Below are 27,549 nucleotides of genomic sequence, written 5' to 3' on the forward strand. Positions count from 1 at the left end.
TACGGTATTTTTAATAATATGAATATCATGACATATCGATTATACTTAGCGGACGAATCATTCCATTTACAGTCTGTAAAAGCTTTAGGAAGCCTTGCACCGAGGGGTATGCGGGGAGAGGAGATGTGCATAAACTTCTGTGGGGTAATGGGTGAGGCTCACAACGTATTTCGTGACGATCATCTGCTGCGGTGGAAATGCCACACCAAAGTTTCGTAGGACCTCATTATCAACAGGCCCACTTTACATGTGGTACTTATTTCTAATGATTAATATGAAATTAATTTGAATATATATATATAATTCAATAACATGAAGACTGGCAACAGTGAGAAGTGACAGGAGTCTATGGAATTCTACAGACATTTACCGAAGGGAACTAGAACGGGCAGGCTCACCAAAAGTTTTACAGACTGTATATTTGGCCTGCATTAGTCCCACATCGATATGTTAATTTTCTTGTTTGATTATTGTCATGCAAACATTTAAAGCACATTCTTTTCGCATCACTAGAAACTATACACGCTACCTTACTGCAATCCCATTTTTACACAATTCACTTGATTAAATTTGCGCAAAATAATAAAGTTAATAATTTGATTGAAATGAGATCTTCAAGGATTATAAATTAAAAATGAGTACATTCAAAACCGAATTTACCGATTAAATGAAGACCACAATCGTTTTGTATGGATTTTAAAAAGTACACTCCTGTAAGTGTGGCCAACGGCCTCGCCGCAGTGGTAACACCGATTCCCGTCGGATCACTAAAGTTAAGCACTGTTGAGCTGGGCTAGTGCCAAGCCCTGTTAGCAAGCGGGGTGCACTCAGCCCTTGTGAGGCAAACTGAGGAGCTGCTTGATTGAGAAGTAGTGGCTCCGGTCTCTTAAACTGACATACGGCCGGGAGAGCGGTGTGCTGACCTCTTGCCCCTCCATATCCGCATCCAGTGATTACTGAGGTTGAGGATGGCACGGCGGCCGGTCGTGTATCGTTGGGCCTTCCAAGGGCTGTTCGGACGGAGTTCCTGTAAATACTGAATATCCGACCTTTAGCTTACGATACTAGCGCCATCTTACTGGGAAAACTGCATGTTATTTTTTATAGTTTAATGTCTAAAGAGAAATTATTTTCGTCGCATTTTCATAAAGGAGGATCCACCGTATGTTGATCTTCTAAATGCGGATGCAACCAGAAATCGGGCGCGAGCTCACTTCCCTTCCAGGTATCGGCCAACCGCCACTTCCCGCCCGCCGACGGCAGTATCCGGGCCTCTCGCAGTCTGGTCTGGCACACCATGATGCAGCACACCAGCGTCTGCCGTGAGCTGGCCTCACGCAACATCAAACTCGGCCTGAAGACCTGCCAACTGGTGAGCAACAAACATCCTAATCCAGCCCCCACATAAGTTCCACCATATCGCTGTTCTGTGCTATTCTTCGCTACATTCTTCTTTTGTTTGCCTACTTGTTTATGAGAAGTTAGAGAATCTACGGTTCGGTACAGACTTGGTGTTGATGTAAATGTAATTTTGTGCTTATGAGATTGGTATACTACCGCTAGTCACATGGCAGAGAGGGGCGGAAAAAAACTTTCGATTACATGGGCACAGAATAGAGAGTATAAATTAAGCAAAGCTGAGTACGGCTCCTTCAAATGTTTTGAATTACACATAGACCCATAAATTCACTAACATACTGCGTAATATGAATCATATTCATTTAATAAATGACGATTGATAACTGTCGTAAGGAAATTTTTGTCTCCAACGTTGTTCTAAATATGTGTTCAGCTAATTTATTATCTAACTGTTGGTGTAGAGTCTTCTTCTCCTTCATCATGTTGTTCCAGTAATACGTACTACAATAGATCTCTCACTAGTTTGAGAAACGTGCGTTTACTTCCACGAACTGTTCACGACTGTTTTCACAATGAGTATGACCCGAGCAAGTGTAAATCATCAGCTGTAAAATAACGAAAGCTTCTAATTTTATATACGAAGTTCTAGTGTCCAGCTTAAAATTGCTTCCTGGAAAATTATATGTAATCCAAATTTTTTTTTGCCTTTCTTTTTCGTGCTTTTTATGAAAGTATTAATAAATACAATATATTAAACATTATTTCTGTTTATTTTGCAGTGTAAGTAACGCAAAAATTGTGAATAGAAAAGGTACAATAGTTTCAACAGACGGACTCGAACCCTCAACACTCAGCTTACCGTTCCACACTCCTTCCACCATGCCATGCATCCCTCACCCGAGCCGCGCCAAAAACACTATTTTCTTTTAAACCCTTGGCCACCTGCCGTTCCCACTTGTGTCCCTTTTATTTCTGGCCAAGCCCTGCATACATCACAAACCCCGACGAAATCGGTGGTGATGAGTAAGCGCGCTCTCCTTGTGAACCGCAGTCTACTTGTGCGTGGAACACTCGCATAAAATATTGTAACTTCTATTTTCTACATACTGAGTGAGATTGGTTTTCCTTCCAACTTTAGAAACAATTACATGTTAGCTACATTCAGTATACAGCAACGTGAACTAAAAATGAATCGAATGTAAATGAGGCAGCGAACACATTTTTCACAGCAAACCTTTCAAATTTTATGAAACACATTACTTGGAAATTGAGTGTCACAGTAACTATGACCCACAACGAAAAACTGGACAGTTCATCATCAGACTGTGGTATGAAACTGTAAGACGCGAAACAAATCAATTTTACATGCCAAGTCTTTTTCTCGGGATCGAATGAGAGATTTAGCAGTGAACACGCCGCGCGAATGGGAAACAAGTATTTTTTAATTTTTTTAAAGGAAAGGGAGAACCTCTTCCGAAGAACCAACCACAGGAGTTGACGCAGCTTTGTTTCATTAACATACAGTATTTTCTACAGTTTAATGAGCTTTTACTGTTTACAGCAAGAAATCGGAAAACTCGTTTTTCTCATGTAATGCTATCAGTCGCTTCATGAGAATCACTCAGTTACTTTCCCGTGTGGCCTTTTCTCTTACTACTGCTCATTATATATTCCTTTTACAGTAGATCTAACAACTGCTTACTTGTAGGTAGGTTCGCCTTTGGCTTCTTAACATCTGTTTACTCGGTTTCAATGCGGCAGACTTCGTGCATGCATACTAAATTTTGGTGCACGAATTTCAGCTGAGTTTAGAAAGCTCTACTCTGTGACATGGTTTTATAAGTAGGGGTGTTGTTCATGTTTCGTAAATTAATGAATTAACTTGGATGCAGAGCCGCCAAAAAAAAGTTTTGGTTTACTTATCGCCAACGGAAATTCATCAAGGGTAGGTGAAAGTTCATAGATGAGCGTGTAAAGAACGACTGCGCGCTGTAATTAATCTGTCTTCGCGGTCACTACGGGATAGATTCTTAGTTGGTTCTAGTCCATTCCTAGCATTATCATTTGACCCTGTTGTTGTCTGCGAGTCAATACAACCCAGGAGGATGTAATACTTTAATATTTAAACGCTAACGCTCGGTTTAGTGATAATTTTTCGATACATTCGACAAGGTTTAACGTTCAAATTAGAAGTAAAATAGGTTTTCTCTCTACTGTTATTGTTTAATTTGTTACATCGCGACCTTGGAGTCTATACAACTGAAGGGTTTAAAAATTCAAAATATGTACAAACATCGGCACCCATATGTAAGTTTGTAAAGGAGGGGAGGGGAGGGGAGGGGAGGGGAGGGGAGGGGACGGGAGAGGAAGGGGAAGGGAAGGGGAGGGGGGAAACTAGACATAAGGCTACAGAGTATTTTTAATATTATGGAAGACGAACGGCGACTTGCATGAAGCCTTGATAAAGTTCCAGGTCCGATCCCGTTAATAACCATCATAATACCGGCTTTTATATCGTTTTCTTGAAAGAAAATCACCTCACTACACTATATTTTTTTCTTTCTCTGTGAGCAGTGGAGGTGGGGGGGGGGGGGGTGCCCCTTGCCACCGGGTACGAAGTCAATTTGACGTCACTGAGGTCTAAGGTACAGGCCTAAGCACACACCAGTTTGGCGTCAGCAGTTTTGTGTTACTGTCGACCGACGTACGAAGCCTGAGGCCCGTATTACACTGTAAACGACCTTTAATAATGATCTTTCTCAAAGCTTTCGTCAAACCTCTTCGACCAGACTACTTCAATGGAGTTATTACACGATCATAAAATATTTCGTCGTAATTCTTTGGGAATGGACGCCCAACAATTAATCGCCTATACAATAGCATATATTGGTAGCGACAGTATTGCTTGAAAACGAAGAGGGATGGAAATGATTGCGGGTGAAACCGTGGATAGCGAGAAGAGAAGCTCGAAGTGTTCACCAGAATTTGCTTTGTGACTACAGTGCGAGGGCATAAACAATTAAATTTAGTTATTATGGGCGAAGAGACATTTCAGTTTGCCCTCACGAAAGTGGCCCCTCATATCCGCATACATGGTAATCATTCCCGACATGCCATTTCTTACTTTCAGTTAATCGTAATCGATGTTTTTCGAAAGCCTGCAACTGATATTCACGATTTAAATAATAAAACACTGCACTAGTAAGGTCTTTTTTCATGCTCAATGAACTCGTTTCGAGAATTTATTTTCATTATAGAGAGGATATATTTACGTGGGTATTTTATATGATATTTTATGAGGTGTTTTATTGTGTGTTGTTTTGCCTCTCTTGCCCTGCAGTTGCCTTTTTATGGTTTACTGCAGTCGGAAAGATTTATTTTGTCTGATTTTCCGAAACATCAAAAACAATACGTATGTCAGTACTTGTACTTGAGATCATGAGAATAAATTGTCGCAAAGCGTTGTGAAAAAGTACGTCTGGTGCTGTATTTCATTATTTAGATCATGAATGTTATTTCTGTTACAGATGGTTTAACGGTTAGGTTAAGACTGCTAGCAACATGTGAAAGATATTCCTGTTTGCAATATGCTTGTAGCAGTCGAATCCCACAGTTACCATTTTACGTATTATTCCAGAAACATGTGAATAAATATGTAAATCAGCTAAAGAGGAATTTATTAAGGTTACGATAGATTATTTAGAGTACAAATAAAAACATTTATTTAACTTATGTACGTTCTGAAAACACTCCATCTCCTTCCACATTGTTTCTTTCTTTTTTCTTAATGTAAGCTGATCATCCACAGTGTAGCCACCAGCTATTCCAACCGCTTATTACGGTTTCTGTAGTTAGTGTGCTTTGTGTTATGACGAATTTCGTATTCTCCATACTTTCCAATGATCACCGTGGTGGTAGCCATGCACCAAATATACTTCATCATTTTATAGCTTAAATGAACTAAAGGAAGCAAAGTTACATGTGTACGACGGCAAATTGGGTTAGGTCCTGGCTTTCGCTTTTATTAAAGATCCTGGCTAAAAGCTTCCCTACTACACTATCAAAGATTTAACCAAAGGGCTTTGATAAGTATTAATCGTTGCCCACGAACGCTCCACTGCTGACGTCACACAGCGTGCACTTAGGCCTGTATTTATCGTAAGCCACGGACGTCACGCACAATGGCGAGGTCAGCAGCAACTACTATAGATTTTCGGTAGTGTTTGATACAGGCCTCTCACAAGACGTCATTCACACATATCGGATATTTATAAAAAACATCATTCTTGGAATGATTTATTGTAATTACTTTTAGAACAAAAGTCATGTAAGTAGTAGGGCAACAAGGGTGTCAGCACATTTTGTTAGTGTCGCTTGCATACATTCAGGGGCAAACTTGATTGATTTATGACCCCCTTTAACCTACTGTTCTATTAATTGATTTATGATTCCCTAGGGATAATCTGTCCTTCTGAGAAACCCACCTCACCCTTCTCCACCCTGCTGGGAAACACTCTCGCCAATACAAGCACACGTTTGGTATCTAATAAATTAAACTCCACCCCCCTCTGGGAAATGCCACAGACCCCTCTCCCATTCCCTATCTGGAAACTCGTAGGAAAAGGACTCAGTCTATGCTGGAGAGGAAGGATCTCATGATGAAATTCAAATCAATGTCAATTACGCAGCAAAGGATATACTATTCATTTATAAACTGTACCTGTATGTAGTTTGGAAATGCACCACAATGCAGTAGCAAAATCCTCTTCCTCCTTCCAGTTCCCGTATGATGTGAAGCCTTGCTAATTTTCCCATTAAACAGCAGAATAGCTGCTCATACTGTGTTTTGTACTACCTAGTATTGCAGTAGAAAGCTCTGTTTGCCACTGGCCCTACATATTGAAATTGGTTGACAGAGCTAAAACAACATGTTCCCATTTCCACAGAGAGGTCAAAAGATGTCCCTGTTGCATTAAGTCAGCTTGTCCTGTTTTTCCATGGGATGTGGAGGGTGGTAGATATAGTGGCTCATTTCCGAATTAAACTGGAGCAATCACACAGACAAAGCTGCAAGAAGGGTGAGGCATGACTGAGGTACAGTTACATGATGCAGAGGGACTGTCTAAAACCACATTGGAGTTTTGCTATACAGTGTTCTCAGCACACAGGTTTGATTATGGTGACTCATTATGAGACGTGAGAGTGCCAGAAACATGATTCACCAGTGGCTGTAATCATTAAAACACATCTCTATAGGATCCAATGTAAGAGTGTGGTTAGAATTTATACCAAAAAGCGTAACACTGTAGCTCTGGAAAGCCAATGTATTCGTCATAGGATTTTGTACATTTCTTATGACTTCAATCTAGCATTGCATTTTTTAAATGATTCCTTACATAGCATACCATCTACTGTACGTAGTCAATCAACTCTCCTACCGCACCTCTAGCCCCATGGATATATCGCTTAACCTCTGTTACATTGAATACATAGTATCAAGATAGAATGTGTTACAAATACTGTTTGTTAGTGTGGAAATATCTAGCAGTGGCATGAGGGAGTTGGAAGTATCGGCTTCATACCGTGTTCCTTAGCTGAATCACTTTCTGAATTTGGTGAGAATAATGATTTTATTACGAGCTTACACCACTGACAACATGCACTTGCACTTTCAGGCTGTTAATACACACACCGCTATTAGGGTCTATATTCAATGTTGCGGTATTTGTGTGGAAGACCACTTCATTTGGAAGCAATATCATATGTCATTTTACAAGCAATGGGAATACATTTGTCTAGGTAACATATTTAAGTGATTAACATCGCAAGATGACATGTTAACTTAAGTGCAAGATAAACCAATGCAAATGTGAAATGCTGAAACATTAATAACTGGTATAACCACGAAAATGTTGAAAGCAAGCATGCAAAAGTGCATGCACTGTGTCATACAGGTGCAGGGCGTCAGTTTGTGGGATTGAGTTCCAAGCCTGTTGCACTTGGTTGGTCAATATATGACAGTTAATGCTGGTTGTGGATGATGAAGCAATCGTCGTCCGATGATGTCCTGAACGAGCAGGCCAAGGCAACATATTGGGAACCTGTAGAGCATAGTGGGTTACAAAAGCGGTATGTGGGCAAGTTTTATCCTGTTGTAAAACACCCCTGGAATGCTGTTCATGAATGGCAGCACACCAGGCCAAATCACCAGACTGACATACAAGTTTTCAGTCAGGATATGTGGAATGGCCACGGAAGTGCTCCTGCTGTCATAAGAAATTGCACCCCAGACCGTAACACCAGGTGTAGGTCTACTGTGTCTACCATGCAGACAGGTAGGTTGCAGGCCCTGAACTGCCCTCCTCCATTACTGGCACCGAGGCCGGGCCGGCTTTCATAATCAGAAAACACAACAGACCCCCACCATGTCCTACAATGAGTTCTCACTTGACACCACTGAAGTCGCAAATGGTGGTGGTTTGGCGCCAGTGGAATGCATGTTACAGGACATCTGGCTCAGAGCTGTCCTTGAAGTAAGCCCTTTGTAACAGTTTGTTGTGTCACTGTGGTGCCAACTGCTGCTCAGATTGCTGTTGCAGATGCAGTACGATGTGCCACAGCCACATGCCACATGCCAAAAACTATGATTTTCCCTCTCACTAGGGCCACGTGGCCAACCAGAGCCCAGTCTTCTTGCAACTGTACATTCTCGTGACCACCGCTGCCAGTAATCATGTACAGTGGCTACATTCCTGCCAAGCCGTTCTGCAATATCACAGAAGGAACATTCAGCTTCTTGTAGCCCTTGAAACTCAGTGACAAGCTGATGGCATCTTTGTCACCTTAAAGGCATTCTTGACGAACATCAATTCACCACGTCTGATCTCATAGGTAACTAACACTCACAACTTTTACAGCATGTATTTAAAGCAAACCTGATTTGCATCATCATGTTGGCGCTACTAGCGCCACTCTTACGCGACTGGCGCGAAATTTGAATAGACATCATCTTTCAGATGAAGAAACATGCCTATCAACTTTTGTTTATGTTGCACAAGTCCTCTTTGGTATCACATTTCTTTCTGTTAGTGTGTTAGTGTGTAACAACAATATTGGCGGCCCTATTATGCTTCCTTGGGACTCCTTTCAATTTTGCGAACACACTTTGTCCAGTACCATGTACCCCGTTGTATAGACTTGGGGGGGGGGGGGGGGGGGGGGGGAGAGACACACAGATTTATTACAACATCTGAGTAGCTACTTCGCATAGTTGGTTGGTTCAAATGGCTCTTAGCACTATGCGACTTAACTTCCGAGGTCATCAGTCGCCTAGAACTTAGAACTAATTTAACCTAACTAACCTAAGGACACCACACATCCATGCCTGAGGCAGGATTCGAACCTGCGACCGTAGCGCTCGCCCGATTCCATACTGTAGCGCCTAGAACCGCACGGCCACTCCGGCCGGCTCACATAGTTGACATCGAACCATCCGATGATTAGAATAACAGTGTGTGGCAAGTATCATTAACTGGTTCTGTGTGTTACCGTAACTACGATCATATATGTCAGCTCCAATAACACAATGGTTGCTTCGTTCCAAACTAAAGCTGTCCTCAGACCTCAACCTATAGGTTGATCTGAACACCACAGTACTTTGGTATGAATGGTCCCACTGGAGGTGGTATGCTCTTCACTTCCTCCGTCTGAATTGACTTACCCTGTCAGTTGTTCAGAGGAAGGGGTGGGTGTTCCATGTCAACGTGAACCCCAAACAATGTTGTAATTTGAAATTTTTTACTTTAACAAATCGTCACCAGGAATGAAAGAAGTGGTAAGTAACAGATAAATTCCTAGGAGCAATTTAAGATTGAACCATAGCCCCTCAGGTGCTTTATACTGTAAGTCACAAAGTGCTTATCATGAATGTGGAACTGGAGAAAGTTGCCACTAAAAATAACACAAGTGGCTTACATTATTCAGTTCCTGTTTACGTAACTTTTTCCAATTCGAATGAATCGACACTTGCGGGAGATAAATAACAAGAACATTAGTACGAGTGATTATTAGCTTTTCACAGGTGCTTCTAACATTGACTCGTTACCTTGCACAGATGACAACAGGTGCGCACAATTTACGAAAGTTATTGAAGGAAGATGTAACCTTGTACCTATTACACTTAATATTCGTAGTTAATACACTCAGTAAAATGAGATTTGTAACGGGTCTGTAACACATTAGTTGTGTGGTTCGCAATGCCGCAGGTGCTGTCATTGGGCTGCTTTGTGGGAATGGTGCTGTCGCCACAGCAGCCGGCAGAACCTGCTCTGTTCTTCACCACGTTCGGTGGCTACATCATCATCTGTGCAGTCTCCATCGTTGGCGTCGTACGGCGAGCATTAATGCCAAAAATATGTGTAAGTATTTGATGCACTGCTGGTATTTCCTGACTAAACTGGAAGGGATATTTTACAGCAGGGCCAAAATTACTCAGAGAGTATGTTGGCACATGTTGCACAGTAACATAATCAAATGTTCATTTGATGTGTGTTACGTTTTCCTCCATGAGGCTTTTCAAATTAGCCATGTTGTCACAATCTTTCTCCCAGAAGGAAATTAATACTATGTGCTGGACCCAGACTCTAACCTGGAACCTCGAGTTTAAGAAGTAATGACCTTATCGCCTGAGGTATCCAGGCACAACTCATGCTCCGCTTTTGCAGCAGTGATTTTCTACCAATCCCTCTAAGTCACTTTCCAAACTTCAGGGAAGTTCTCCTGCGTATGTTGCTGGACTAGTACTCCCGTAAATAAGGACTACGGACAGATAGCTTACATTTAGCCAGAGCATACCAGTGGTTTCCAGAATGGGCCACTCACACTTCAGCAGAATCGAACTTCCATTTGTTTGTTTCGTTCACATGGAAAAACTGCAGTACTACACCATCATCAAATCTTTCGTTCTGGATAGTTTATTACCAACAAAATACCTTCCGCCATTCATAAGGGTTTCCTTCAAGTTAGGTCCTTCAGTTGAAACAGCATGTATAGCTCCATTCAACCAAGCCCTCGAACTCTTGAAGGAAATGGACTTAAGAAGCCTCCGAAAATTGACAGCACAGATAACACTGCCAATGGAATACATCATGAGCTATTGGATGAAAAACCCACACTTACAGACATACGGAAAAAGCTGACATCATTGGCGTAACAGAAATAACCGAGTGGTACATTTTTCATGAACTACGTACAGCCTGGCTAGAGAAACGTCAGTGAGAGTTATGCACGGTGGGAAAAAGATGAACTTGACCATTCATGACGTCACTTCTGGTGTCAGGTTACTCCTGATTTTGAGAGGAGATATCCTGATACAGCTGACGCAACTGGGCATATGAGATGATCTTGATTTGACTGTGAGTAACTGACCATTCATCATCATCATTATATTACTATTATTATTATTGCATTCGTTCATACTTACGATTTGCACTTTTTTCCCAGCAACAAAATGCGCTCCTTATTGATAGCAACAGAACTGCTGGGCGAGGACACACACATACTATTGTCTGCACTGCCGCAGCAGCAGCAGCAGCAGAAGGTCGACGGTGAGCTTTGTGATTTATTACAGCTGGTGTTGCTGAACTATTCAGTGCCACAGTCGCATCAGCAGAAGTCACCTCTGCAGCTAACAGCTCACAGAGTCACAGTCAAGACCCTTAAAGAGTACTGCTTCTCGCCAACATTTATAACGTGACAGGCAGCGGATGCAAACATGTAAATGTAGGCCTACTACAGGGTGTGACTTTGATGTGGGGGATACAAGTGGAAAATGCACACTGTGTCGGTGATCAACTTCAATATTCATGGTATGAGTGGGATTATCTTTGTAGGGTTATGGAGAAGAGAGGAAGATCACAAACAAGTATAACCCATCCGATACATCTATTGATGTTCAAATATTTTGTTAAAAGTTGTCTATAGTAGTTATGTATGTTGAGGCAATGTTAGACCTATTCACCATGGGACACAAACGTATATGTAAAATACTGAAATGTTACACACCTGTATTGTGCACTATCAATTGCCGCAGACAGACTGTGTTGTTAGAACCCATGTAAAAGGAGAGTACTATGAACTTGTTGAACATTTGCGCAACAACAGTGTAAATATACACCAACTTGAGTAAAATATCATTGCTTGTGTTGCCCCTACACAAAAATGTTTAGGTTTCCAACCTGTCAACAACGTGGAGACTGACTTCACAAACAGTACCCTGCGTTGTGTGTTCACACCTGTTGGACAGAACGCAATACAAGCAGTATTTAAGGCTTATAGAAGGCTGTTTTTTACAAAATACTGTGCTACCACTACACAATGAAATATGTGACAATGTGCTTGGAAAGTAAGGAAACAGTATATTTTGCACGAAAACTTATTATTTAGCTCCAGTGTTCAATCCAGCTAACTATAATTAAAATTATACAACTGCGTACAATGTGTCAGCATGCCCCTATTGCTGCATTCATAATCGTCAAAGCCTGAAGTGGAGCGGTGATCCAGATACGGCTGAGCATGTGTCGTTGAGACATGCGGGTCCGATAAGCAGCCACCCATACACGCATAGCTACAGCTTCACAATGGCTAGAGAATGAACACCCACACGCACGCGAACACGCACACACACACACACACACACACACACACACACATACACACACACACACATACACACAGTGCTTCCTCTTTCAGGCAGCCACTGCACGAAATAAGAGAGAGACATGGCGAGCTTGTTAATAATTTTTATGATGCTACAGGGCCTGTGTTGTTAAGAAATACTCACCAATGTTCCTTCTGACACGCATGCATGTCCACAGGAGCAGGCACTGCAGCACTATAGCTGTAATGAAATACATGAAATGTATTGGAATGATGACAATGAAAATTTGTGCCAGCTTGGGACTCAAACCCAGATTTCCCACTTTATGTGAACAGTTGGCTTAACCCCTTTGGCTATCTGTGCATGACCTATGGCTACATCTAAACTTCCATATGTTGTTGTTCGTGCGTCACAACCTGCACACATACATATTACGTAATTCCCGTACAGGGGGTGGACATTTTAATTGAAGGCAGCAACTGCAAATACATTTCACGGACGCGTTGAAAAAAAACAGCATGCGTCAGATGAGTAGGCGTGGTAAACAGATGAATAGTGTAACGACTCGGAAGGACAGCTCACCAATTGGACAGCAGAGGTTCAGCAGTCTCAGCGTAAAGGCTCTCCATGGGGCTAGTGTAGAAAGCTCCAGACGCTAAATGAAATCCACGGTGGTGGACAGAATCTAGACACCGAAGAATAGACGGCCGTGCAGAGGAGTGAACTGTGCTTCCATACTCCAATTTCAAGCACACTAAGTCGCGGTATAGGCGAAGGAGGACCTTTCTGTCCACTCCTCACGAGGTACCACTCAGATCATGGAGGGTGTTGAGGGATCGAAGACAGCTAGCTGAAATATACAAATATATGAAACGTGGGAACACCAGCACAGTTTTCTGTCAAACGTAAGTCCCAAGAATTTGGCAATGTGCACGAACAGAAGGTCAACAGGGCCTAGATGTAGGGAAGGTAGATAAAATTCCATACAATGCCAAAAATTTACACGGATGGTCTTACTGGGAGAAAATCTGGAGCCGGTTTCAATGCTCCATAAGTGGAGGCGACCGAGGCACTCTTGAAGACATCGTTCAAGGAGGCTGGTCTGTTGAGAGCTGTAGTAGACTGCAAAATAATCGACAAAGAGGGAGCTCGAGACATCGGGAAGTAGGCAATCCATAGTTGGATTTATGGCGATGGCAAACAGTACAACACCTAGCACGGAGTCCTGGGGCACCCCGTTTTCTTAGGAGAAAGTATGGCATAGAGTAGTGTTCACCCCCACCTTAAATATACGCTCTGACATAAATTCACATATGAAGAGTGGTAGTCGACCTCTAAATTTCCAAGACAACAGTATGCGGAGGGTGCCTCTCCTCCAGTAGGTATCGTATACCCTTTCCCGATCAAAAAATAAAGTTATCGTTTGGCATTTCTTGAGAAAATTGTTCGTGAATTAAGTGGAGAGAGCAACAAGCTGGTCAACTGTGGAACGATGCTTTCGGAAACCGTATTGGGCAGCTGTTAAAAGGTTTCGGGACTCCAGCCACCAGCCTAAATGGCAATTTACCATACGCTCCAAAGCCTTACAAATGCTACCCGTGGGAGAGATTGAGCGATAGCTGGTGGGGAGATGTATGTCCTTTCCACGTTTAGAAACAGGAATGACGATAGCTTCCCGCCATCTTCTGGAAAAAGTACTGTCGACCCAAAGTCGATTATAAAGGCGAAGGTGTTAGCACAGACTAGGTGATAGATGCAGCAACATTTGGACGTGAATACCATCCGGTACCAGAGCAGAAGAAAGATAGGAGGAGAGCGCATGGCTGAGTTCCCGCATAGACAAAATGGCATCATAGCTCTCACGATTTTGAGAGCAAAAAGTAAGAGGTCACTCTTTCGCAAAGCTGTTTCTCTAGGAGAAAGACTGGTGAGTAATTAGAAGAGCTCGAAATCTTAGCAAAGTGTTGACCCTGAGAGTTAGAGATTGCTACTGCCTCCACTAAGGTATCCTGCGTGACGGTTAGCCCAGAGGTCGGGGAAAAATTGGACGTGTCGGGTATCCGTCGGATTTGAATCCCAATTACTGATGAGGAACTGAAGGAATTAAAGGAGCTGGTAAAGAAATCCCAGCTTGCCTTCTTGCTATTGCATATTATGCAACAGCATCATGCATATAACTGCTTATAGCAGATACAGTTGGCCAACGTAGGAAGATGGCGGAAAATTCAAAGAGTACGTCTCCACTCGCATATTGCGTCACGGCACACCTCGTTCCACCAAGGAACTGGGGAACGTTGGGGCAAAGGGGAGGTACGTGGTGTTGAACATTCCGAGGCTGTAAGACTAACTTTCGTAACATGAGTGACCTAATCGTTGATGCTAGGAAATTAAAGAGCATCAAATGTTGCTAGAGAGGAGGAAAGTGTCCAATCGGCTTGGGAAAACTTCCAGCATCTTGGCGCATAGATGGCAGTTGTGGCTGTAATCAAAGGACACATGAAAAATGTGTCACTCGAGTGGGTATCAGCAAGAGCGAACCATTCAAAGCGTAGAGCTAGCTGAACAGTACCGACCGAAAGATCCTAATGAGAGTACGTTGATGTGGAGGCAGACAAAAATATAGGTTCCCCAGTGTTGAGGCAAACAAGATCCACTTGGTGGAAAAGGTCAATCAATAGAGAGCCTCTTGGACAAGGACGCGGAGATCCCCAAAGCGGGTGGTGGGCGTTGAAGTCCCCAACCAGCAAATAGTGGGGTGGGAGCTGACCAAGGAGATGAAGAAAATTGGCTCTTGTCATTGGTGTGGGCGATAGAATGTGTATGGTACAAAGAGAGAAGCTGAATCCAGGAAGGAAAAGACGTACAGCGACAACTTAGAAGGAACTGTGTAATAGGACTGTGTGATAATGGATAGTATCATGGAGAACAAACATAAGTCCCCCATGTGCCAGAATGTCAGCAACTGTGGGAAGATCAAACCGGACTGATTGGAAATGAGGGAAAACAAAGCGATTTTGGGAACTTAGCTTTGTTTCCTGAAGATAGAAGATAGAAGATGACCGGAGAGTAGGATTGTAAGATGATTGACAGTTCATCCCAACGAATTCCGCAAATGAATCATTGACATAGGGTGGACGAAAAAACGAAAAATCTCACCACGGTTGCTGTCAACTCAGCAAGCGCCGAGAGCCAGTGGACGATGGCGTAGAACTGCATTCAGCCAGAGGCAGAAGCTCCAGATCCATAGGTTGGTTGGGGGCAGCTCCTGCCGCCAGTGATCAGATGGTTGATTGGCTGCCAGCAGTGTGTCTCGGCGACACGGAAGACGGCTGAGGGCAGCTACCACCTGGTGGCAGTGTAGAAGAAACACGCCATGGCAAAGAAGGAGAGGGACTTTTTGGCTTATGAGCTTTCTTGGAAGCAGGACGTTGAGATGAAGGAGGAGTTCATGGTTGTGAGGTCTACGTAGATAAACAATCTTCACGAGTAGGCTCTTCTATGGAAGTCCGGGCATCCAATTTTTGGGGTTCATGATTTAGCAGGAGCCGATAAGTGAGTGGGTGAAGACACCCTTTCTTTCACTTGGATTTCTTGAATAATTTTTTCATCTTTAAAAACTGGTCAACTGCTAGAGGAAGCAGCATGGTTACCCTTATGGTTGATGCAACGAGGGGATGGAGGTGGACCATCATCCTCATAGGCATCCCTGCCACAGTTAACGCATTTGGCATATTGGAACACGACTGGCTGGTATGATTAAACCTCTGACACCGATAGTAACACGTTGGGTTGCGGATGTAAGGGCGAACTGAAATGATCTCATATGCCGCTTTAATGTTTGATGGATGTTGCATTCTGTCAAATGTCAAGAAGAGAGGGCGAGTCAGTACCAATTCCTTTTCAAACCTTTTCATTACTCGATGTACAGCCGTTACTCCCTGATCAGACAGGTAATTTTGAATGTCCTCATTGGAAATCCATCGAGTGATCTTGTATAAACCATACCGCGTGAGGAGTTTTAAGTACGGTGCACTTCCACCTGAACAGGGAAGGTGCGTAATGTAGTTTGAAGTAATTTTTGTGCCTGGAGGCCACTATCTGTTTCTAACAACAAGGTGCCATTTCGTAACCAGGAACAAGACTTTACAGGACCTGCAATTGTGTCGACACCTTTCTGAATAATGAAAGGGTTGACTGTTGAGAAGTCTTGACCTTCGTCAGACCAAGAAAAACTAGTAACTTTGGTGACGATGGCAGAATTTTCTATGGTGGAGACTTATCTTGCTTTCTCTTGTGTGCAGAAGTAGAAGAAACCATCACGAAAGTATCCCCCATGATTACCGGCATCTCCGATGGTGCGCTCCTTCCTTGTGGGGGCGCTCTCCGAGGGCAATTGTCCACACCTCAGGTCACACCTCCTAAGAAACGGACGGAGGGACCAATCGGCATTTTCAGAAGGTGATCACCTCTCCCTGAGCCTAGCCTTTATCAGAGGGTATATATGTGTCTTTATCAGAGGGTATATATGTGTCCTACTTGTCTATTGGGGACAGAGAATTACGCGTTACCCCATCACCAACTACGTGTGGGTCGGCCTTCAGACATGCACAGGGGGGAATGAAAGAAAAAGGGAGTAACAAAGAAAAGGAAAGAAGAGAAGAATTCTCAAATGCTGCAGTGGAGAAGAAGGTAAAGAGAATAATCAAGGAAAGAGAATAATCAAGGAAAGAGAATAATCAAGGAAAGAGAATAATCAAGGAAAGAGAATAATCAAGGAAAGAGAATAATCAAGGAAAGAGAATAATCAAGGAAAGAGAATAATCAAGGAAAGAGAATAATCAAGGAAAGAGAATAATCAAGGAAAGAGAATAATCAAGGAAAGAGAAGGACAAAGTACGAATAGGTACTTTACATGGTAGACATAAAAGAAGAGAAACCTCTTCATTTATTCACAAGTGTCCGTCTCTGGATGTAGGCACAAATCATACTCCCAGAGAAAGGGAAGGGACAGGGGCAGGGCAGGGAGATGGGCAGGAGGAGGGGGGAGGGGGGGGACAGGGAGGGATGTAGAAAGGGAAGGTATGCAGCCCGGAAAACAAAGAGAGCTGCACGAGCTCGGAGTCCAATGCTCGTCACGCATGTATCCACAAAAGAGTTTTAGACATGTGGGGGCCCCCAGTACTGTAATGATGTAATATAGAGTGCAGGTTGTGAAGCATGAATGACAACGTACATAAGTTTGGCTCTGGCTGTTGGTCATGCACAGATAGCCGAAATGATTAAGGAGACACCTCGTATAAAGCGGGAAATCTAGGTTTGAGTCTCAGTCTGGCACAAATTCTTATTGTAATCATTAATTATACACCTGATGGTTGTCTGCGTTTGCAACTGTGAATACATTTTAGATATAATTTTTAATGAGAAGAAAAACAATAATTCAGTTCTTTTTTACAACCAACACAGTACAGTTTAACAGGAGTCCCGCCAATCTGACAGTGTGCATTCTCATCATCATATTTATAGCACGGCTCATACTTCAAGGAAAGTATATCCTTTTTAAACAGTTGAGGCATCAGTTTAGATTTATTTGAAATCATACACAGCGAAGGAATGCGAATAAGCTCTCTAGGTAATAATCAATAGCATTCAAACCACTGCCTCTTGCTGCAAGTTTCCTATAAACGACTGAAACATTTTGCCTACATTTCTTGATTTCAGGCACTCAAAAATGTGATGAGCAGTAACTCGTTAATTGTCCACTTCCTGCAAACGATAGTATTGCAGTGGATTAATAATAATGTATTCGAGGATATCTAGAGTGACTGGGTTAAGCAGTTTTCTCAAATACACATAAATTTTAGTCATCATTCTCATTGAAGATTGAGAAAATGACTGTATCCAAATATGCATCACGCAATATACTGTTACACAGTAGAATAGTAAGTATACAAGAAGGAATAACATTTTGTTAAATTCAATGGAGATGGCGAAGTGGGGCAATGTGCCAGCTACACAACAGTGTCTGAACTGAGTGTGAATGTGGATTGCGCACAGTACGAACAAGCTGTGAGATCATTTCATCAGACTGTATGAGAGGGGAGCCAAGAACAACTGATTCAGCACTTTGATGATAATAATAGTGTATTGAGGGCCCAATACAGCTAGGTCATTAGCACCTCTCAGCACTTTGACAACAGTGCGGAATAGACAGAACATGCAACTGTAACTTCACTTGAAGATGTCATAAGAACACCTTACAGGATGCAAACTTCGCATAAAGGAATGCTATGAAACCCTGAAGTTAAACACTGTAACAGCCGAGAATGTGTCACCAGAGAGAGAGTGTGTATGTAGGGGAGGCACAGAGGGGGAATAAAATAAACCTCCACCCCCTTAAGAACACTCTCAGTGTTAGGCCACACCATCTGCATTACAGATACTGTGGAAGTTCAGTTCTATTATGTTGCACGATACTTTGGTGAATTCAACTAGTGTCTACAAAAAGGTTTGACTTACTTACAAATGTTAATACATTTAAAATGGGACAAAAGGACAACACAGACAATAGACTTCAGCCAGGAAGGCTCAGTAGGGTCAATACTGGGTTTCTCGAGGAGTCAAGTTTGGTTAACAATATCGAGAAAATTTACAAATCAGATCAAACAGTGGATATTTCACATGTCAGCCTGATCCATGTCGAGTGTAATATTGTAACAAGTTCATATTTCAATGACCAATTAATATAAACTATCTACGGATTTTTCCCTACCCTGGAGACATGATGCAAACTCGCTGAAGTTCCGAACAATTTGATATACCTCCCAGTGATTGTTCACACATTAGCTCAATCTCAAGCTGAACACTGTTCACTAGACTGGAAATCTAGTCGATTTTTGACGAGAGGAAATAGTTGTCTTCTTCATTTGAAGCAGCACTATTGTTGAAACGTATAAAACTAATACACACACCAGTCAGTACTCCATGTATGGTCCAGCCATTACGAAGCTATGCATACGTGACAGATGCTTATCAGGCACGCATTTTGCAACAGGGCACGCTCAGCTTTATCTCTAACAGTGCTCCAGTATGGGCTTTTGACGATCATGAGCGCAGTGGTGGTGCTAACTCGTGGTACCAGTTGTATATATAATGGCTGTTTCTTATTAATGTTTAAAAACTACCAAAGCGACACCGAGATAAGAAATTTAATATAAGACACAAGGGTGTCGCATACTTGGAAATATATCAAAAAGGGATGAGAAATGTTGAACCTGTGACGTCATCAGACGACATACATCGCTGCACATGTAGCGGTTGGACTTGGGTGTGAAGGTATGATTAAATGATGTAATACTTGCATTCAAGCATACTTATCTGGTTATGTGACATATTCATATTGTGTGTGTGTGTGTGTGTGTGTGTGTGTGTGTGTGTGTGTGTGTGTGTGTGTGTGTGTGTGTGTGTGTGTGCGCGTGCGCGCGCACGCCACTTAGTCATGAAATTTGTGACAATGTATATATATAATATAATAAAATACATGTACTTCCTACAGAAACTTGTTATTTAGCTCCCACATCCTATCCATATGGCTTGGACATGGGAGCTAAGTAACAACTTTTCCGGCAAAAGAAATTATTTCATTACTTTCTATACACTGTCACAAATTTCATTGTGTAGTGGTAGCACAGTATTTTGTAAAAAGCGGCCTTCTATAAGCCTTAAATTCTGCCTGTACTGTATTCTGTCCAACAGGCGTGAACGCATGCATGCAGTACTGTTTGTGAACTCATCATCCACTGACATTTAAATACGTGGGCAATATAAGAACTGATACATTGCTCTGTTTGGTCCATACTTATTCTGTTACTGGGAAAAGACTCAACAAATTCATAGTACGCACCTCTTACATATGGGTGCCAGTGTTTTTTTCACTTGTATCCATACGTCAAAGTCACAGTCCAGTAATAGGCCCCCAATTTACATACTTATATCCATTCACTGTCACGTTTTAAGTAGCTGTGGCTCAGTGAGCTGTGATAGTTGCAGAAGTGACTTCTAATGTAACTAGCACCAAATAGTTGAATGACACCAGGTTCAGTAAACCAGAAAGCTTGCTGGCAACCTGCAGCAGCAGCAGCAGCAGCAGCAGCACAGACAATAGTATGTGTGCCCTCGTCCAGTAGTTCTGCTATTTATCATAAGCACATTGGTTGCTTGAAAAAAAATAGCAAACTGTAAGTATAAACGAATTTATTATTATAAATAACAATAATAATACTGGAAGGTCAATTACTCACATTCAAATGTAAGACACCTATTTTTATTCTGCCTGCTGGCTCTGGCTGATCCCTCTTCTAATGTTTCATACTTTTACTATGCAGAATAGTCCTTGAATGAGGAGGATCCAAACAAAAATGGATTCTTAATATAAAAGGGGGAGGAGACGGAAGAAGCTCAATTCCATTTGATCACAGTTTCCCACCTTTTTTTAAGCCTTCTTACTGGACCAAAGGGCACTGGAGGTGTGTGTGTGTGTGTGTGTGTGTGTGTGTGTGTGTGTGCGCGCGCGCGCGCGCTTACCTGTCAAGGTAGAAGAGTCACCTCATATGTCCAACTACCTCTGCTGTAACACGATACCCGCTCTCAAGGTCACGTGTAACATAACACCAAAAGTGACTTCATCAAAGGTAAAGGTCCTCCCATAGCCACCCAACATAATGATTAGGAAGTACACATAATAAAAAAAACTCTTAGTACCTGAATAAGATGACTGGGACGTTCTTCCACATATTGTGCACAAAATGGAAATACCAGCTTAGCAGAATAACAAGAAACACACCACTGACTATAAAAAAGCTTCACTTGATACGGGTGCTGCATTCGCTAAGGGTGTACCAAAGGAAAATCCAAATACAAATTTACTAGCAAAAATTTGGACTGTTTTACAAAGAATCCAATGAAATTATTTTGTGCTGATTTGGTACTGTGGATGAAACAAAGTCCACTGTGCCTAGCTACAAACTATACTGTGCAAGTCTGGGTGCACGCAACAGGAAGTCTATGGGATCTTACGTGTGAATTACTGGAACATCCACCACAGTGACATTCTCCCACATATAAAGGAGTTTGTTCAAGGAAAAAGTTTCAATCACAATTAAGTGGTTACAGCAATTGTCGATGGGTGCTTTACAGACCTTCCTGAATCTTACATCATGGATGGAATTCGATCATTTGAAATACTTCAGACAAAATTAATTGACCAAAAAGGGGAAAATAGAAAATAATTTTCCACCTATATTGCCAGATGCAGAAATTTTCTATTTTATGACTAAAATTCTCATCAACAAGAGGATAAAGTATAACACAATGGTGAATTGTTAGCAATGGCCCTGATGGAAGTGGCACGCCCTTATCTTTCTGTGAATCACCTCATTGTCGACATGACATTAAACCCAAATCTTCCTTCCTTGTCTTGCATCGACTTCCGAATGGGCGTATTAGTCAGTTAAAGCAGGACCAACAGTTTCACATTAACTTCAAACCACATTGCGAACTGCCATTTTCCCCTTAAATTGTTGACAGAGATGAAAGAAATAATAAGTAACTCCAAAAAAAATCCAAGGATGAACTGAGAATTCAACCTTCTGTATCTACTGATCCATCTGAAATCTTACCCATTTACACATCTTTGCAGTGCTTTCACACATAACAGTGTATACCTACCATATGAGCACCAACAATTTGCCCACATTATGGACTTCATCAGTTCTGTACACCCTGTATGACAATAAAATCTTCAGATGTATACATATGAGTGCTAAATACCACTGTCAAAATGGGAATGCTTCCTGTTCTTACTGCCAAGATTCCCTCATTACTTTTGACCAGCAGTGAGTAAGGCATCTCTTGGTTCACATTGACTAATAATTTGTCCACTTAATATGAGTCAGTTTATAATTTGTTTCGGTATCCCTGACAAAAAATTCAGTTACTTCTGACATAATGCACTCACAGCCACAGAGAACACTCTTCTGACCACAACTGACACTTGGAACATCTTCAGGCCACTGCAAGTGCTGTTTGTGATCAAATACAACAATGTCACCTGCAGGCTCGGCTAGCCTCTGCATTTACGTTTAAGCATGCATTTATCATTGCATTTCCATCCTCAAAAGATCAATGACTGGACTAAAGTACTCGATATCAAACAAAATTTATAATCATCTCCAGTTCTTGAATTTACATTCAATTAATTTTAAAAGATTGCGTGCATCTACTCATCCTCCTGCTGATGTATCACCCCATACCGCAGCAGTCACGTCACCACATGCAGTAAGACTGCACACTGTGCAGCAGTATCCATCACGCAAGTCTCACTCACTGGTTGCCACATCTCCTAATTAATATGCACTGTCTCTTCTACACTCCACCAAATGTTTTACCAACACAATAGTTTGTTGCATTGAAGGCTCTGCAGAATGGAAACAATCAACCCACCCCCTTTTCCTTGGGACATATGTTTTCTTAACTTTTTATAACAGGCAGTAATTCATTTCTCAACTGATAGTATTCCTTTCTTTGTTATGCCTTAGTGAAAAAAATTGTGTATATTACTACAGATATACTAGCCACTGTAGCAGTGCACATGGCAGAAATGAAATAATTAGACAACCCTGAGGATTCTGGATTCCCAGTTACTTGTCAGGGAAACCCAAACAAATTATAAACCGACTCGCATTAAGTGGACAAATTACACTGTTCGACATGGGTTCTATTTCTGATATTAAAGTATGTGCTTCTAGGCCATTTTACCATGGGAAATTCAAATATGTAAACAAAATATCGTTGTCCGGGATACTTTTTATGTAATATGTATATATATGTATATTTACAATTCATGGCAAACACAGAGACGTTATAGAGAAATATGGGTATGTTGCCGCATCCAGTAGTGATAGAACGTGATAATTTCCTGTGCAACAGCAGGTGGGAAGAATCAGACATCATTAGGTTATCCCCCGCCACACCTATGGCATTAAGACCACCTGAAACATCTCATTAACTCAAACGGCAACAGCCGGCCGCTGCCTCGGCAGTAAAGCTTCATGCCTCCTAGGGGCAGGTGCATTGAGTTTACAACAGTGGTGTTAGCCGCAATTTGTGTCAGTCTTAACGAGTGGGTGTTTTGGCTGACAAGTAACTGTCTGTCATATTTTCGAGCACAGTTGAATTTTTTAGTTCCTGTGTGTAAACTGATTGAGCCTGGTGCTGAAGGTAAAACGACTGCTTGTTTTTACACATTAGCGTTCCTCCAGTTCCCTACTATTAATTTAATACAGGTGTATTACCAAAGTAGTATTTTTAAATTTGCAGAAATGCCACGTCATCGTGGATGTCGATATAAGCCGGACAACTTCTGCTACATCTGTGGGAAGTTCACTTTTGCCAGAAATAGGAAGAAAATTTCTTCAGTCATAAAGAAAGCATGCAAACATTACTTTGGAGTAGAGGTAGGAGACCAAGATAAAGAATGGGCACCACATTTCTGTTGTGCTACATGTTACTGCAAACTAATTCAGTGATGGAAAGGTAAAGAGAATGTGGCGTTGTTTGCTGTTCCCATGGTGTGAAGGGAGCCTAAGGACCATGTTACTGATTGTTATTTCTGTCTAACAAAAATTCAGGGTTTTACAAACAAAAAGTCGAAGAGGCACATTGTTTGCCCAGATCTGCCTTCAGCGAGAATGCCAGAGCAGCATTCCGACAACCTTCCAGTACCTTCAAGAGCTCGAGGTCAAATTCCGAGTGACAGTGAAATAAGTAGTACTGAAGAAATCACAGATGATGATTCTTTATATCACTGCACAAGTGAGTCATCGCCACATTTGTTAACACAGGCAGATTTAAATGATTTAGTGATCTAGGACTAAGTAAACAAAAGGCACAGCTGCTTGGTTCAAGATTACAAGAGTATACTCTACTGCACCAACGCACTAAAATCAGTGTGTTCAGGCACAGAGAACATGCCTTTATTTCTTATTTTTCAACTGACGAAGCACTACCATTTTGAAATGACGTTGCTGGCCTGATGAAAGTGCTGAACTTCACTTATATTTCACAGGAGTGGAGACTTTTCATAGATGCATTGAAAACAAGTTGAAGGATGTTTTGCTCCACAACGGAAATAAAATACCCTCTGTTCCAGTAGCTTACGCTAGTTTGACAAAAGAGAATTACGAATTCGTACAAAGGATGCTACATTCATTATAATACAATCAACACAAATGGAAAATATGTGCAGATTTCAAGGTAATTGCTATGGTACTGGGAATGCAACAAGGCTACATAAAGTATGCCTGTTATCTTTGCGAGTGGGATAGTCGAGACCGAAATTCTCACTACGTGAAAAAGAAATGGCCTACGCGAAGATGGAAAGTTGGCGAAAAGAATGTACAACGTGAAAGTCTGGTAGCTCCTGAATATATACTACTTCCACCGCTTCACATCGAACTTGGCCTGATGAAACAATTCGTGAAGGCCTTGGATCCAACAGGCTGTGGGTTTGCATATCTAGCTGCCAAAATCCTCCGTCTTTCAGCTGCAAAAATAAAGGAAGGTGTATTTGTGGGCCCACAAATCAGGGAGCTGCAGAAAGGTGCAAATTTTGAAGCATGCTTAACTGATAAAGAAAAAACCGCATGGGACTGTTTCAAGATGGTGTCAGAAAACTTCCTCGGAAGAAGAAGAAGAGCTACTAACTACAAAGCAATGGTGAAGGAAATGATCAAAGCATATCAGGATTTGGGGTGCAATAGGTCTTTGAAGGTTCATATGATGGACTCTCATCTGGACTGCTTCACAGAGAGTTGTAGTGATATATCGGATGAACATGGGGAAAGATTCCATAAAGACATTTCTACCATAGAAAGGCGCTATGAAGGGAAGTGGGTACCTTCTATGTTAGTAGATTATTGCTGGAATATCATTCGAGATAAGAAAGATTCACAATACAAGAGAAAAAAGTGATGTGCATTACAAGGCAGTGGCTCATTGTTTGTCAATTTTCTGTAATTTCTCATCTCAAATAAATGCTTCAAAGTGTATACACAAAGGTTACTGTGTTATATGTTAGATCCCACCCTCCATTAATGTGATGAACTTATAACATCATAAAGATGTGCATGTGTTTGTCGACTTTCACCTCACGTTTGCTGCACTATATCAGAAACTGAAAAGATAAATAAAATTGTGATCACTCATAAACTATCCCGGACAGAAAAAAACCAAAGACAGTTTTCAATTCAGCACTCAAAATACAACTAGGATCACAATATTTTTTACCAGAAATAGAAAAAAAGGTTTCCTTTTTGTAGAACAGTGTTAATAGTCAATGTAAACCAAGAGATGCCTTAGGACAGAAGTAATGAGGGAATCTTGGCAGTAAGAGCTGGAACCATTCCCATTTTGACTGTGATCTTTAGCACACATATGTATACTTCTGAAGATTTTATTCTCATACAGGGTGTACAGAACTGATAAAGCCCATAATACTTCTCGTCAAGTGCATCTGCTACATAACATGACACACAACAAGAACACAATTTGGTCCTCCTGTGTCAAGACAGTATATGAGACTGTTTACAATGGGCTTAACAATGACAAAAAGTCATTCGAGCACAGCAGTATCTCATATCCGGGTTTTAAAGAAACCACATATATCCACTTTCACCTAATAACACATCAACCAAAGGCTAGTTCTCGACAGTATCACTTTAGACAGCATTTGGGCCCACAAAATTCAAACAAACAGTTTTTCAAACAGAAAGAAACAACTTGTCTTTACCCCAAATGACTGAGTATTCCACTCAACCCTGCAAAGTGATGGATCTGTATAGGCTCACAGGACCTTAAACCAATATTACTATGTTGTGTTCTCTGAGTTGCATTCCAGTTTACTGACAGATTCATGAATGTCTGGAAGCAACATGCTGCAGTTCTCATGATATCACAGAAGGAAATCAGTATGTTGATGATGACTTAATACTTGTGACAGAAATCTCAATTGTTAAAAGAACCTTTGTGTAGCCTGTGTTTGTGACATAGTAACTGCACATGATACAAAATATCGGTGTCCATTGTAAAATCTGCTTTTCACATTCTTGTACGCGTTAGTTAAAGTCAGAGTTGGCTACTTCTCATTATACTCAATTTCCTTCCTCGTGTTTACGTCTTCATTAAAATGTAATTAAACGTACACGTATTATTTCATTTTTTGATGAACAGCATGAATAGCACAATGCGACACAACTATATTATGATAGCATACGCATAACTAGTGAAATTTGTTGCAGGATATATCATTCTCTCTGGTGGGAGTGGTCCTGAACTGGGCATCTGGTGGAATTCTGATAGCTGAAAATCGGGTTGATGATCACATGCAAGTAACAATGGCATGTGGTGCTACTGCAGTGATTAACTCCTTTGTTTTCCTTGCTGACGCTATTATTGTCTATAAGGACATTGCACCTTACCCGCAGTACTAACAATCTAGTTATTTCATAAAAATGTACACTGATTATTGTGTGTGTGACAGTGAAACAATATTTCATCATTTTCATACAACTTTCTTTAGTTGTGATATCTCAACAATTTTATTCTTGTCTGATCACATCTTATAATGTTTTTTAATAAAATAAAATAATACAAAAATATGGCAATGCAGATTTATTCAGAATAAATTCATCTTTCTTTCCAATGAAAAATACATTCCACTTAACAACATTTGTGGTTGAGACACACACTACTGTGTTCACATTTAAATAATAAATCAAAAATTCTTTATTTTAAAACTGTATTATAGAATGAAGACACGTTTTAGTCAATGGAATAATTTTTTCATGAGAACCGATGTGTATATCTACATCGGTCATTATAACACAAGATGATGATAAATGCACCAACTTACACTACAGCCAAAATGACTGAATATACATTCTTGATGAGCAACAACAATTACTTTTTGATAACCATGTTCAATCTTCATTCTTTATTAAAGTCTCAGAAAAGAAGATTTATAGCATCAGATATTACATGTTAAAGAAACTTTTATTCAGGATAATAGTGATTAGAATGCTACAAAGGAATAAAATATAAAACATGTTAAGTTTTAATCAAATAATGACTACAATATCAAAAGAACAGCTTATTTTTTTTAATCTTTTTAGTTGCCACACTTAAACTCGGATCAAATATTTTTACTTTTTGTGCTGGTTACGAATGATAATGCCGTTAAAATTAAGCCCTATAAGTTGCAAACACTGAGCTCTATATTTCACATAGCAATAAAATACAAATAAACACTTTTCTGCACTGCATGAGAGCCATCTTAATTCACAGCAATGGTATGGAATCAAAAATTGTCTGGGATCATTACAATTCCTCAGAACATGATAATTCATTCTTCACTAACAAGGAAAATGATTTATGATTGTGTGAAAACTCTTAGTGGGTTTATCATAGAGAAGCATTGTGGA

General features: G+C 41.1%; 1 protein-coding gene across 1 annotated transcript; it reads left to right on the plus strand.

Annotated features, from left to right (window-relative positions):
* The first annotated feature begins 1,253 nt into the window (after window positions 1–1,253).
* LOC124777085 lies at window positions 1,254–26,727 on the plus strand. Its single transcript, XM_047252365.1, has 3 exons — window positions 1,254–1,372; window positions 9,624–9,776; window positions 26,368–26,727. Exons 1-3 carry the CDS (start codon window positions 1,298–1,300, stop codon window positions 26,557–26,559), a joined length of 420 nt encoding a protein of 139 aa, XP_047108321.1. The 5' UTR covers window positions 1,254–1,297; the 3' UTR covers window positions 26,560–26,727.
* Window positions 26,728–27,549: the final 822 nt, after the last annotated feature.

This window comes from Schistocerca piceifrons, chromosome 2 (assembly GCF_021461385.2).
Source record: "Schistocerca piceifrons isolate TAMUIC-IGC-003096 chromosome 2, iqSchPice1.1, whole genome shotgun sequence".
Taxonomy (NCBI): Eukaryota; Metazoa; Arthropoda; class Insecta; order Orthoptera; family Acrididae; genus Schistocerca; species Schistocerca piceifrons.

What these genes read in the sequence shown, in the direction of transcription:
- LOC124777085 (XM_047252365.1), top strand. Translation starts at nt 1,298, where the DNA reads ATGATGCAGCACACCAGCGTCTGCCGTGAGCTGGCCTCACGCAACATC. An exon ending in GCCTGAAGACCTGCCAACTG is followed by an intron (nt 1,373 to 9,623) that starts GTGAGCAACAAA and finishes GCAATGCCGCAG; the next exon opens with GTGCTGTCATTGGGCTGCTT. An exon ending in CATTAATGCCAAAAATATGT is followed by an intron (nt 9,777 to 26,367) that starts GTAAGTATTTGA and finishes AATTTGTTGCAG; the next exon opens with GATATATCATTCTCTCTGGT.